The 14000-nt window shown below is 43.1% G+C and overlaps 2 protein-coding genes across 4 annotated transcripts in view; one reads left to right on the top strand and one right to left on the bottom strand.

Moving 5' to 3' along the window:
- Nr1i2 (nuclear receptor subfamily 1 group I member 2) overlaps nt 1–1689 on the top strand; it is a 40062-nt gene extending 38373 nt beyond the window's left edge. For both annotated transcript variants that reach the window (XM_029544612.1, XM_021209924.2), the window contains exon 9: nt 496–1689. In XM_029544612.1, the coding sequence (XP_029400472.1) occupies nt 496–640 (145 nt within the window). In that variant the 3' untranslated portion in view covers nt 641–1689. The remainder of the gene's footprint in view (nt 1–495) is intronic.
- Nucleotides 1690–4374: 2685 nt separating this feature from the next.
- Nucleotides 4375–14000, bottom strand: part of Gsk3b (glycogen synthase kinase 3 beta) — a 156048-nt gene continuing 146422 nt past the window's right edge. For both annotated transcript variants that reach the window (XM_021209356.2, XM_021209355.2), the window contains one exon: nt 4375–9272. In XM_021209356.2, coding sequence (XP_021065015.1) covers nt 9205–9272 — 68 coding nt within the window. In that variant the 3' untranslated portion in view covers nt 4375–9204. The remainder of the gene's footprint in view (nt 9273–14000) is intronic.

The raw sequence follows: 14000 nt of genomic DNA, 5'->3' as shown, positions 1-14000 counted from the left end.
AGAGAGAGACATTGAGAGAAAGGGATTGAGAGAGATATTAAGAGAAAGAGGGATTGAGAGAGAAAGGGATAGAGAGAGGGGACTGAGAGATTGAGAGGGAGAGAGAGAGAGGGATTGAGATGGGGGGGGGGAAGGACTCCAGCTTGGAGGTCCTAGCTGTAGTGACGACCCTGTAAAGACCTTAACCAAGACGATGACTCTCCTCACCTCTAAGTTAACCTGCAAATTCTGAATCTTCTCCAAGGGTCTCTGTGTCCAGGGACTCAAGTCCGATGGGTGGGGAAGGAGGAGGCAGGTAACAGCTTCGACCTTAAACAGCAGCAGGCTGTTTTCCCTTCTCATGTATAGGCTGAAGGAATTCCAAACATCCTCACTGGGCTGTTCTGAGCTTGAACTTGTGCACTCTCAGAACAGGGTCAGTCTAGTGCAAGTCTTGGATGGTAGGATGGCGAGGGGGTGGCCTGATATCCCAACTTCTTCTCTGGCTGCCTACAGGTTCCTGTTCCTGAAGATCATGGCCGTCCTCACCGAGCTGCGCAGCATCAACGCTCAGCAAACCCAGCAGCTGCTGCGCATCCAAGACTCGCACCCTTTTGCCACCCCACTCATGCAGGAGTTATTTAGCAGCACCGACGGTTGAGTGGCTGCCCCTGAGTGGAGATCTCACGGGGGCAGCCAGACCCAGACATTCTGAATTGCCACTTCTAGGGCTAGACAGATGGACACACTGATAGCCAACAATGCCCTCTGACTGCAGCCGGTTAGTGTTTCTCAGGAAAAAGACATGGGAGCCCCCAAGTTCAGCCTGTGGAAAGTGCTGGGCGGCCTGAGTTAAGACAATCAGGTGTCAGGTGGGAGAGGAGGGAGCAGATCAAACCCTGTAACAATGTACCCCTGTGCCCCACACAGTCCCAGCCCCAGGTTTCTTCTCGAGCTGCTTGTGTGTTCCAGACACGAGCTGACCTTCAGGTTCACAAGTATCACTGCTGAAGGCTAGCAGCTTGTCCTGACTGTGTTCTGGACATATCAGTCCTGCATCTGCCCAAAGACATTGTTAGTCACTAACAATGTGACCAGCTGTGTGTGTGGGGGCTGGGGGTAGGGTTACAGTACGGACTCAGATGTGGATCCCAACTTCAGACTTTTAAGAAGACAAAACTCAAATGGCTGTTAATAGCTTGTAAAACTTTCTTAAACAACTCGTGTGGAGCCATGTGACATACAGCCAAGGAACTTGGTGTGGGGGTCTGAACTGCACTGGGGTTCTGTGGGTCACTGGAAGCCAAGGAAAGGTTCTCACATTCCAGGAACATGTGGAAGAAGGGGTGAGAACTATGGCTGTGGGGACCTGTTTGTGACTTGGTGGGGGTTGGTCTGCACTCCCATCTGACCAGCTGCTTGCTCCCAAGGCTGTGACTTACAGCAATGCTACAGTGACAGACAATAAATGTATAATAGCACAATTACCTGTGTATGACAAACTCCCATGTACCCCTGGTCCTCAGAGCCCGAGTATATGGCAGTATCTGCCTCTTTTTTATAATAGTTTGTAGGATTGTTTGTGCCTTTTCACAAGTTACACCTTAATTTCACATGAATGTTCCATGCTTAAGAAATTAGCAAGGATGTCCCCAGGTTTAATGCCAGATCAAGACAAGAGGACTTCAATAAGGACATTTTTGGTAGAGATAGAAAACTTTTAAAAAATACTTTATTTTTGCATGTGTTTACGTGTCCACATGTGTGGGTGGCTGAGGTCTGAAGAGGACACTGCATTCCCCCAGAGTTGTAGTAGTTACAGGTGGTTGTGAGCCAACCGACCTGGATGCTCAGAACTGAACTCTGGTCCTCCAGAAAAGCATCAAGTGCTCTTAAACAGCCAAGTCATCTCTCCAACCCTATTCCCCACCCCCACCCCCCACCCCCCGGGAAGGAAAAAAAATGTGAGAATGAGAAAATAGGAATAAAAACAGAGCCAGCTGAGGCTGAGGTAAGTGCAGTGCTCAGAACAGTCCAGACAGTGAGATCCTGTCTCAACCAACAACCAACCAATCAACCGACCAACCAACAACCCACCCACCCACCCACCCACCCAACCAATCACCCAACCAACCAAACACCCACCCAACCAACCAGAGCTCTTCCATCCCCAAAACCGAACGAAATCTCTCTCTCTCTCTCTCTCTCTCTCTCTCTCTCTCACACACACACACACACACACACACACACACACACAGTCATTTACTAATTTCAGTGCCACCTTTTACAAATCTGACAATCTACTGGTAGAACATAAAAATGAATTGATCACTTGCTTTGGTGTTTATTACATATAAAGATATATACATATCATAGTGTAAAATGCAGTAACTGAAGTTTAAGTATGTAATGTTTGGTTGTAAAGGAAGCTGAAAGTAACTGAACTTTAACCGACAGGTAATTTCTTAACTCTAGCCATCTTACATGCAGGCCAAACTGTTACAGCATCTGATCAACACAAGCCAAAGAAGCAAGCATATCCCCTACTCCAACCCCAGTCTCTACTCAGAGGTAATGAAATCACTCATGTTTGGGAGAGAAAATTGAGACCTTCCTTGCACATTCATGAATATAGCTTTGACTCCATAAAATCTGGAATAAAGACTTGGCTATAACTAGAAATATATTTCTCATTTGGAAGTCTAAATTCCACTCGACTCCATAAATAGCACTCCCATCTTTCCTTCCTACAGTGAGTTACCTGTATGCTTCTCACTCAGAAGCCTGAGAGTGGCTAGATGTGGGTTTGGACACGTAAGGCTAAGATTAAGATGTAATACACATTATACTCTCAACTCCAGCTGAGTTTTAAAACACCTAGGCAGTGCTCCAAACTTTAAGCTGGCAAGGGCATAGGGATTACAGACAGCAAGTACTTATTCCAGTAGCAGCTAGGATTCCAGGTTGCGCAGAAGAGCACACACAGAATATACATTCTCTCAGCAATCAAGGCTAAGTTTTAAGACCCAGAGCTCCAACTTCCTGCTGTCCAACACCCATTCTCCTCCTCACTCCCCAAGCCCCGAACTTCTCAACAAGTAGAAGCAAACATTGGTTTCTAGGCATCTTGGTGGTGGTGACCCCTTCTTTATCTGGTTCCCTGATCAAGAAAGGATGGTTCCTTTTCCAAAGTGCTGAGGAAAGTATCTGTGTGATATTCATCTGGCTCTCCCATCAGTCGAGAGCCACTCAGCAGCCACTGTCCACGTGTCTTCACATGAACTTCATGTGAGAGGCCCCAGGAGTAGCCCTTCCTTTTCTGGAAAAGAGAAAAGACTTATGAACAAAACAAACCCATCCCCAACCCCACCATTATTCAGCTCTTCCCAGCTCCAGACAACCTGGTTGCCTCCCAAGCAGTCCTTTTTCCCAGGTTGCTTTGCTGTCCACAGCCACAGCCGCCTTAACACCTGAAGGTACTCAGAAAGACCACTCCATCCATCACCCTACTCATCAGTCTTCACAAACTGCACCCGTTCCTGCTGTCCTAATCCAGCACTACCCTTTGGAAGGACTCAGACATAGGAACCTTTCGGGGTTGTGAGGGGCAGCTGGCAAGCCCTTTAGTCCCAATTCAAATGACCTGTTCAGAATGGCAGGGAATCACAAACCAGCCCACTGCTAACCCAGCCCGCTTCTGCTACGCCTGGAATTACAGGCATGTGGTACCACATCCAGCTTCTCCCCCAAACGTCAATGTAGCCAGCTCACTAAATAAAAGACCACACTTAGTCGAATATAAATTTGTCTTTATTGAAGCAGCAGTCACATGACCTTATATCTAACCTTTAGGCCTGACAATGAGCCAGCCCTAAAAAAATGGTGTTTCTGTTTGCACTAAGAGACATAACATGTTAACATACATTATCCAGTACTGGAAATGAGCAGACTCACACACGTGTTGGTTACATGGGTGGCACTGATCCAATGTTCATGGTGCTCACGGTTTACAGAGACTCCCAGCGACCATTACTAATACGATGGAAGTTAAAATAAATACAGCCACACCAAACCATGGACACAGTAACCAAAGACAGCAGCTTATACATGTTTTTTACATCTGTCCCTTTCAGGGATTTTTTTTTTCCCCAAAGCAGTGTCTGCAAAGCTTTCTCTACATTAAGTCCAGGGGGTTTCCAAGCTGGAAGCTGCACCTCCTGTTTACAAATCTGAGCAAGGTCGTCTCAGAGGAGAGTCCTGACTTTTCTAGCAAGGATTCATGTGTCCTCTGTCAGAGGAGTGGAGACGGCAGTGTGACTGCATGTGGCAATGGCAGAGTAGGAAGGGTGAGAGAGGGGGATGGGCACTGAAATAAAGACCACACACTGGTGAAGCTTAATTTCATTTCCAGGCTAACCTACTTTTTATTTAATGCAAATTACAGTACCAGTTAACTATTTCCAAACCAAGTCACATAGAACAAAATGTATTTACAAGGGAACAGGGGAAAGGGGAAAAAAACATTGAGCTTACTTTCCACAAAAGTTTATATTTAAAATGAAAAAAAAAATTCAGTCACAAAGGCATTCAAGTAGTAATGTTACACAGCGTTTGCTTTTCCTTTATATCAAGACAGATTTGCACAAGTGTTTGCAATAGTTTGTATACAACCCACAGTCCTTTATATATATATAATAATAATAATAATAAATTTTGTTTAGATTTGTTTTTAAGATGGAAGTGGTCACGCTAATTGGATGTGTACAGGCCGAAGTGATCCATCGCAACACATTTATAAATGCAAATTTTACAGGCAAGCACATTTCCATATACCTATCTGTATCTGCCTGTAGACAGATATAGTTAAGAGAAAAAAAAACTTAAAAATGAACACAAGGAAGTCTACTTTGTCAAGCTAACCCCTTATGTACTGGCTGTCCTTTTTGCTTGTACGGTGGAGGCTGCACAACGGAGCAATGGACTTGAATAAAACGGCATAACCCTGTGGAACTGGCCCAGACCCCAGTGACTGCTTCTGAAGACTCTCAAGGGAGACCTCGGCCTGGGGCTCCATGCTGCTGCTACCTGTTTGTTTTCAGTGGCTTCAGTTTCTACCACAAGAGACAGGTTTCACCATAAAGGGCACCGACTTCTCATACAGGGGAGAAACATGTTCATCTCTGGGATTAGAACAATCAGTAGTGTAAATAGGAACCAGACACAAATTTGATTTAAAACAAAGAAAAAAAATAACAAAAATCCCAACTCTGGGAGATCTGGCATTGGCCAAACTTTCTCTGGAAGATTCCAAAGTTAAAACCCTTGCAAAGGGAAGAGCAGGTAACAGAGCTGCCAGTGTCTTTACGTCCACAGGGAGAGAGTACAGGGAGTCCTCTTAGGACCTCTGCATTGGTGTGGACAAGATGGCAGCACACGTATACTTTGCTAAAACACAAGCCTAAGAAATGGGCCTTAAGAAAAAAAATTAATGACTTAAAAAACTGACAGTATGTCATGGGAGAGAAGGTGCATTCTTCTGCCGTGAGCAATGAACTCGTGATGTCTCAAAAATAGCAACCTTTGGTTTGGTAGTGAATTTTTTGTTTTTTTCTTCTTCTATTCAAGACACATGAAGTAGTTGGTGGCAAAACGAATACTTTTTTTTTTTTCTTTCAAAAGGGCCATATTAGGCACAGTTAAGAAATTGATTTTTTTAAAAAGAAATTAAAATGATATTTCATCCAGCAAGATGGTAGGAGGGAGGAATGGGCTCTGAGCCCACTCAGCCCTCATCTGCACACCACCCCTGCAGTAACTGCTAACAATGTCACCGGGGCACCCAAACGCCACCAAGACAGTGATTTATTTAAAAAAAAAAATAAAACAAACCCAATCTTTCATTTGGGAGGGAAGTAGGTGAGGAGAGAGCGAGCTTGGGAGCTCCCAGAATCTGCTTAGGATCACTCCAGGGCTTGGAGAGGCGATGAGCAAACCCCAGCCATCTGACACCCTCCAGCTCTGGGGCCCCCAGAGCTCCCAAGTCCGGGATGGACTGAGTGCATCTGAAAGGAAACCAGTCACTGTTACTGAGGACACAGACACACCCAGAACCAAGAACAAAGGCAAGGCTAGAATGAAGTGAGATTGCCAACATGGTTTCCTCTCCCCATTCAAACTGTGGAGTGGGCAAAGGTGCTGTTCTGTAGTTACTTCAGAGGGAAAGGGGGCCACAGGGATAAAGGAAATCAAAAAACAAAAACAAAACAAAAAAACCCAAAAACATGGAAGCGAAGGCACTCCAAACTATATAGATACACTATACATTGCTAGAGTTATTGTTACAATAATACAGGCCGGTACCTACTGTACAGAGTTAAAACTATATGGCTTTAAAAAGCTCATCTACATTTTTGTCTGGTTATTGAACAGAATCCCTGCCCTGAACAGTAACTTTTTGCTCATTAATAACAGTTCCTGGGTCCACATATTTACATACAAAACAATAAAACTTAAATTTAAAAACACTGAAAGAAAATATAATATACAAGCTTGAATTTGGTGAGGAGCTTTTAATTATTATTTACAAAAAGATATTCAGAGACCTGGATCTCACTTGGATAAGAGTTCTGGGATCCTGCCATGATCCTTGAGAAAGAAAAATCGTGCACCTAAGCCCTCATATACGCTTGCATGCCAACACACACACACACACACACACACACACACACACACACACACACACACACAGAGAGAGAGAGAGAGAGAGAGAGAGAGAGAGAGAGAGAGAGAAAAGCACCCGACTTTCCTCTACCCTTCTCTTACCCCGTATCTGGGGGGGGGGAAGCATTTGCTAGAACACGCACTGGTTTTAACGGACTCTGGCACATACACCAAGTCTGGATCTGTGTCTGGCTGGGCAGTTTAATCTGAAAGCAGGTTCCCTTCTCAGGCCACAGACCTGCTTGCTCAGATTCTTCACAAATTCTTTCTGAAAATGGTCTGCCAAGTCACCTCCTTCAAGGAGCTATGCGGTCAAATACTTAATTTCAGAAGTCTTTCAAACAGCAATTATTTCAGAAGCACTTTACAAAAAGCGCCTTTGTTTGCTTTGGGCATGCTTCCTTTCTTGTCAAGTCTGATCTAACCAGAGGTCTGAGAAACCCCTTCGGTGGCCTGAAGAGATCAGCCAGCCGCAGCCTCACTGATGTCTTTCTAGCATCAACTCATTTCGGCAGGCAATACAACTCTCTTGGAGAGTTACACACACGGTTGGGGAGGCAAGGCAGGGTGCTAGGGCCTGTATAAGGGCCGCCGAGAGACTCCTCTTCTTAACCACCTGGAGGGCAAGACCTCAACACGACTTAAGGTTAGGCAATGAGGGTAAAGGAGCCTGTGTCTCATACATAACCAAGGGCTCTGCAGCCCTAGTCATCAGCTAACCTTAGGAGATGTGTGGGGAGGGAGTGGGAAGGAAGGAAGGAAGGAGCGGTGGCCATCACTCAAGTGATCTTTAAATGTAAAAGATAACTGATTGTGCCTTAAAGATTCATAGGTCAAGTAATGGCCCATAAGCACCAAGGTTCATTTTAGAGTATATAAGGCCCACAAAGATACCAACCTTAAAAGTATCAACAAACTAGTTATGAGTTCTGTTCCTCACACAAACTTAATCCTTCAATCCACCTTGCTTCCCAAGGAATATTGCTTTTTCTTAAAAAAAAAAAAAAAAAAAAAAACAAATCAAGAGACTGATTCTTACACCATTCATTGATTAAACAAAGAAAACAAAAATAAAACTCTTAATGGTGATGGTGGGGAAACATTCTTTTCATGATTCAGTCAGTCAATTTTGATACTGTAGACAAAAAGAAAAGGCAGTATTGAATATATGTATATATAGCACATATATACACATTGATATAATCAGTTTTCCTATAAAGTCAGCAGATACTACAAGTGACTTTATTATTTTGATGTGTGGTTTTTAATATTACTACCACTTAAAATCATAATGGCCGATCTGACATGCATCAATAAATAAATTTAAAAAGCATGATGTTAAAAAAGCAGAAATTAAATACAGAGTTTAGATTTGGATTTAAAATTAGAGCTATGCATAAGACTGTGGCAATTCTTGCAAGCTTGGTTTTCAATTAAAGTAAGGAAAAATAAAGCAGTAGGCTGGCTAACAGTTCACATTACTTAGCGACGATGTCTTTTCTCAAGTGTTTTTCTAAGGGAAACAACTTTATTAAAATCTGGAAAAATTCACTCACAGTGGTGAGATCTGCCCCTGGCCTGCCGCCTTCCTGTCATTCGCCTTCCGATGCACCCAGAGCTGCCCCATCTCCAGCCTCATCCTAGGGCGCCAGCTCAAAACAATACCGAGATAAGCAGGCGGCCTTTGATCAGGTGAACCAAGATCCACTTCAGGGTCCAGCAGGCTCTGTAGCGCCCTCTCCTTTGGCAACCTTCCTTCCTCAGCCGGCATCTACAACACTTGCACTGGTCAGGAGCAAAACAAGCCTTAAGTAATCCATCTCTCATCTTCCCTTAGAGCTTCAGATTTTAGTGACCTCCCGGGCTACCAATGATACACCTTGGTTTTTCTTTTTCTTTTCTTTTTTCTTTTTCCTTTTCATTTTTTTGTCTGTCATACCTGACATCACATGCCAAAGGCAAGTCTTCAAATTCCTAAGGATAAGTATACATTTTACAAGTGACAGTAAGTCCCTGTTGAGTTATACCTGCTAAGCTCCCAACCAATTTCAAGCTGTGCACTGTATCAAAGTCTTACGCCAGACTTCAAAAGAAAACAAATCCAGAAAATAAACTAGCACAGAACAGGTTTTCTTCTGTTGTGGTGGGGCATGAGGCAGGAGTCTGGTTTTTAAGGTATACAATAGCAGACTTCTGATTTTAAAAAGAAAAGATTGTCGTGGGAAAGATTGTTTAGTGCTCTGCTCCTCCCCACCCAACCCTCCCCACCTCTTGGATCTCCTGAAAGTGAGAATACAATGAAACTGGTTTGTATTTATATAGATATTTTACAAGGTTAAGTAAGAACAACAATTAAAAAAAAAACTGAACACTAAAATGAACAGGGTTTTTTGTTTTTGTTTTTGTTTTCCTCTTTTTAATTTTCTTTCCAAACGTGACCAGTGTTGCTGAGTGGCACTCAAGTAAGTGCTGGTCTTTCCTGCGCAGCTGGCTACTTGGGGCTGTTCAGGTGGAGTTGGAAGCTGATGCAGAAGCGGCGTTATTGGTCTGTCCACGGTCTCCAGCATTAGTATCTGCAAATCCAAAGTCCCGAGAGAGCGTGAGCAATATTATAACACTGCAAAAGCACAAGTACACCACTCATCCGCACAGCGCTGGGGCTGCCAGGGCTGTCATCGCCTGTGTGGGTGCAAGCACACAGCACTAGGACTTCCTTTCTGCTAGGAGCTCAGTGATGGCACGCGTATGTGTGTGTGTATGTACGTGTGTGTACGTGTGTGTGTGTGTGTGTGTGTGTGTGTGTGTGTGGTGTCCGTGTCAGTACATTTAATGCATCACAGACTCAGGAATTTGAGGTCACTTCTGTCAAGGTTTTGCTATAGCTGCGACCGGCAGTACTCAGGTTGGAGTCTAGCTCACTGAAAATAAATGACACTATCTAAAGATCCCAAGCCATGTTTCGACAGGCCACCAGCTAAGGGCCTGGATAAGTGAAGACACAGCAGATGCCAAGAACACATAGGAACCTTACCAAAGGGTAAATAAGCTGTTCAGTTTATTAACTTCACGACCACTCTCTAAAAACTGCATTTCCTCCCTGAACTCTGCATTTTCCTGTTCCTCAAATAATCTACCCTTACATTCATTTAGCCCACTAGGGGGCAGTCAACACAGGAATTCTTTTAGTTCTACTTCCTTATAAATAAGGTGACCACAGCTTCACGTTGCCAGATCACAGAAACATCTAGCTCACAGGTATATGGCACATGAACCAGAGCCTCCTTCTGAAGTCAGCAGGCGACTTTCCCTGCACTGAAGAGCCAGGTCTAAGGCTTCAACCATGACTTCCTTAGACATACCCTACTAAAAGGGAGTTCTCTGTTCACAGCCACCTAAATTAGGTGTACTACTAACACAACATGAATTCCTGTCAAGAAGACAGATCCGGTCAGGGCTTTCTTCATTTTTAGGATTCAGGCACAGGCTGCATTAATTAAAAACATTTTAGAAGCAGGCTGGAAAACAATTGTTACTTCAGAATTACAATGTTCCTCATAGCATTTCCTGGTTCTACACAACTGTCACCAAATGCATGGTCATCACCAAATGACACCCACTTTCAGCAGAAGATGCCTGCCAAGGTGAATACAGTAACTACCCCCCTTGCCAGCAGCCTGCACATTTAGGGTAGTTACTCTTTTGGTAAAGTCCTATGTAACTACTAACTGTCAGATGCCTTCACAAGCTATAGCCCATTAGTACACGACCTAGACCAAACCATTTTCCCCTTTCTCTGAGTAAATTCAAAAAGTCTGTTTGTTTGCATGATCACCATGAAAAGCACAAACTTTTTAGGTGATCATGTAACTGGAAATGAGTTTACTGTCTGAATAATGAAATCTGTTGGATGTTCATGTTCCTCAGATTTAAAATCGAATGATCTCATTATTTTTCTCAGCATTGTATCCAGATCATTTGATAAGGAGACTTTAACAGGTAATCGTGATTAACCAAAATCTTTTTGCTAGGTGTGGTGACCATCTCTGCCTACATAGTGAGAGAGACAATGGTTCCAACACATAAGCAAATCCTTTACATGCAAAATTACACTCTTAATTTGTATTTTTAAAAAAGCATAAAACAAACAAACAAAAGAAAAGCTGGCTAGAGGCTCAATGTGGTATAGGAGCTGCTGTACAAACCAGCTCATCTTTACTACATTAAGACAGAACGGTATATTCAGAAGAGACAGTTGGAGCAGTCAACCACTCTGTATGGGATGGGTAGAGACTAAAGCATTCTGGAAACAAGTGCAGAGCTGACCCTGCACTAAGTCAACCACCTTTAGAAACAATGTCCACTCTTGACCTTCTCAGCTCCTACAGAAGCCCCGCCTCCATCCCAGAACAGACTTGAGAGGGGATGGACAATGTCACAAAGTCACCTGCTCTGGGATGAGGAAGGAAGGCCCAAGGTCATCCTGATGCACTGTAGCACATCCCGAGATGACACTGGCACTTCATGCCTCTGCACCCATGCCCACTGCAAAGATTACGGTGTGTGATTTCCAAGGAAGAACCTAACAGATGGCTTCCATCTTATTCTCTCTACTGATCACTTGGTGTAGGAGAAGGAAGACAGCTGACATGATGGGAAGCCCTCAGCTATCTAAGATGTCCCCAGAAGGAGTGGTTGGACCTGTCAGTACACGTTAACTCCATGGATGACCCAGCCTGGGAGTAGATCTCAACACTAAAGAACAGACTACCTTAGCCAAGCTTTTCAGGCTGCAAACCTAAAAGGCATCATCTTGGTTTCTTGTTTCTCCTTCACTCCTCATTTGTACAGCAATTCTTGTACATTCTGGGGCCCAGTGTGATTACCAAGTGTGCACACTGGGAAACAGTGGAGGGTCACACTTTAACCTGATGCCCCAGGGCCTGAGAAAGGCACATCATGTGGAATTGGCTAGGAGGAGAGGACAGAGAACAAACACAGGAGTTGAGGTCCTGATGGTTCTGCACCATGAAATCAGTCTTTTCAAAGTGTTTGTCTGGAAGAGAGAATGGTTCTAATGCAAAGAAATGCGTGCACTATGGTCCAGCTCTGATGCCGGAAACGGTCTGTTTATACTGACCAACAAAGCCAAAGTGAGGACTAACTACATGTGCTACTTAGGCTGGAACTAAGTACGAACAACATTCAGTGCCTTATTTGTTCTAAACACTTTCCAAGTTTTCCAAAAACCATAGCTATTAAAATTGTAATACTTCTACAAGTGACATATTAGTAAGGTAATATTTTAGATAATCAAATTAACCTGTGTAAATGTATGTACGCTTGAGAACTCAAATGCATTTCATTTCCCTTATTTCTGTCATTATGCTCTGCCAACTCCAGTCTAAAGTCAGTATGTTTGTACTTATTAGGTTAATGGTTAGAAATCTCATGACATGTCAGGTCCCATAAAACAAAATTTTGGCATCCAGAAATGTATTATTCATACTGCAGAGGTAATTTAGCCAAGCTTCTCTGAGTAGAAACAAGCCCTAATGTAAAGCGATGTCTTTTGTTATAAGTTGCAGGGATAAGCACAGTTACCCTTCACTGGAATCAAAGTGTGTCCCCAAATTTGCTCTGAGACTAAAATCATAATCTACACCAGCAAGCTCAATGCTCCACCTACAGTCAGTTTTTGCTTCTCTCTTCATAACACCTACTATGATTTTCATAGCTAATAATAAGGGAGAGGAAACCTTCCTTAGCAACACATCTTCAATTCTTTCTATGTTATTCCTAGAAAGAGACTTGGCACAAGATACCAAGGATGTCATCAGTCATTTCAAAACTATAAGCAGAACATATAGAAGCCTGTGATCTAGCCCACCCACTAGGGCCCATGGCCTGTCAGGGAGACTACTCATATCCGATCTGCTGATACCAGAGAAGCTGCAGAGGTAGGGCACATTCTAAGGAAGGGCTTAACTGTTCAGGGTAGAGAACTGAAGCATATGGGGTTATGGGAAATATTTTCTTTCTTTTTTAAGTTAAAAAATCTAATTAAGGAATAATGAAGAAAAAATAAATAAAAGCAAACAGGTAAGTTAAGGAAAGGAAGTGAAATCTGAAGAACACTTAGGAAACATTCAGAATGAACCCTAAAACATTCATTAGCTGAATCAAGATTTTAAATTCCTTTAGGAGCCAGTGGGAATCTTCAGGTGACATCTGACTTAATAGGACAGGACATGCTTGCACATACAAACCACAATTTTCTAGAAGCGGCACCTATCACTCACGTAAAACTAAGTTTGTTTTTCTTTTTTTAAAAATGCATCTGTGTATGCATATTTATAGGTGTGCAGGAAAATGTGCATGTTGTGTATGCACATGCTCAAGAACTGCATGTTTGCCTGTCAGCCTCAGAAGTACACCAACTTACTACTTTAAAATACTTCGTCACATTATAAATTTATATATTTATTTACTTAGAGAGTGCATACATATAGCACTCCTTTTAACACATGGACCACAGGTAATCAACAAGCATCCTTACCTACCAATATCCTGCTTTGGGACAGGGTCTCTCACTGGCCTGGAGCTCACCAATTAGGCTAGAATAGAAAACCTGCAATCCCCAGGGACCCTCCTGTCTCCACCTTCTTATTGCCGGTTTATAAGCAAGTACCACCACAGGAGGCAAGCACTTCACAGACTGAGCCAAGGTCTCAAACAGCTCAAAAAGGCCTCAACCTCCTGGTCCCCTACCTTGTAAGTACTGGGGAAAATGGGCATGTATTGCCATGCCAACCTGGCAGGTTTTACTATAGCAATTCATATACAAGTTTATGAAGTAAACTTAGCCCTAACATAGAGTACATACAAACTTGCTGGGGTGAGTCTCTTAAACTACAATAGTTTAAAATAGAAATCCATTTACCTAGAAGAGCTACACACATTTGGCTGCCAAACTGGTAACATGTAAATATGTGCATATACATGTTCACAGTGAACTTCCCCACCCCCACTTTCCTGGGAAATTAAAAAGCACTTTCACTGCAATAGGGAGTGGAAACTGGAACAGGGTTTTTGGAAGGCAATTTGACAGTATGTATTAAAAACTTTAAAATTCCTTATTCCTTTATCATTACTCTTAAAACTATTTTAGTAATTGTACTGGATAGCTTTGTGTCAACTTGACACAGCTGGAGTTATCACAGAGAAAGGAGCTTCAGTTGGGGAAATGCCTCCATGAGATCCAGCTGTGGGGCATTTTCTCAATTAGTGATCAAGGGGGGAGG

This window comes from Mus pahari, chromosome 12, assembly GCF_900095145.1.
Source record: "Mus pahari chromosome 12, PAHARI_EIJ_v1.1, whole genome shotgun sequence".
Taxonomy (NCBI): domain Eukaryota; kingdom Metazoa; phylum Chordata; class Mammalia; order Rodentia; family Muridae; genus Mus; species Mus pahari.
Note: the sequence above shows the minus strand (reverse complement) of the source record. Positions and strands in the feature narration are given on the sequence as shown.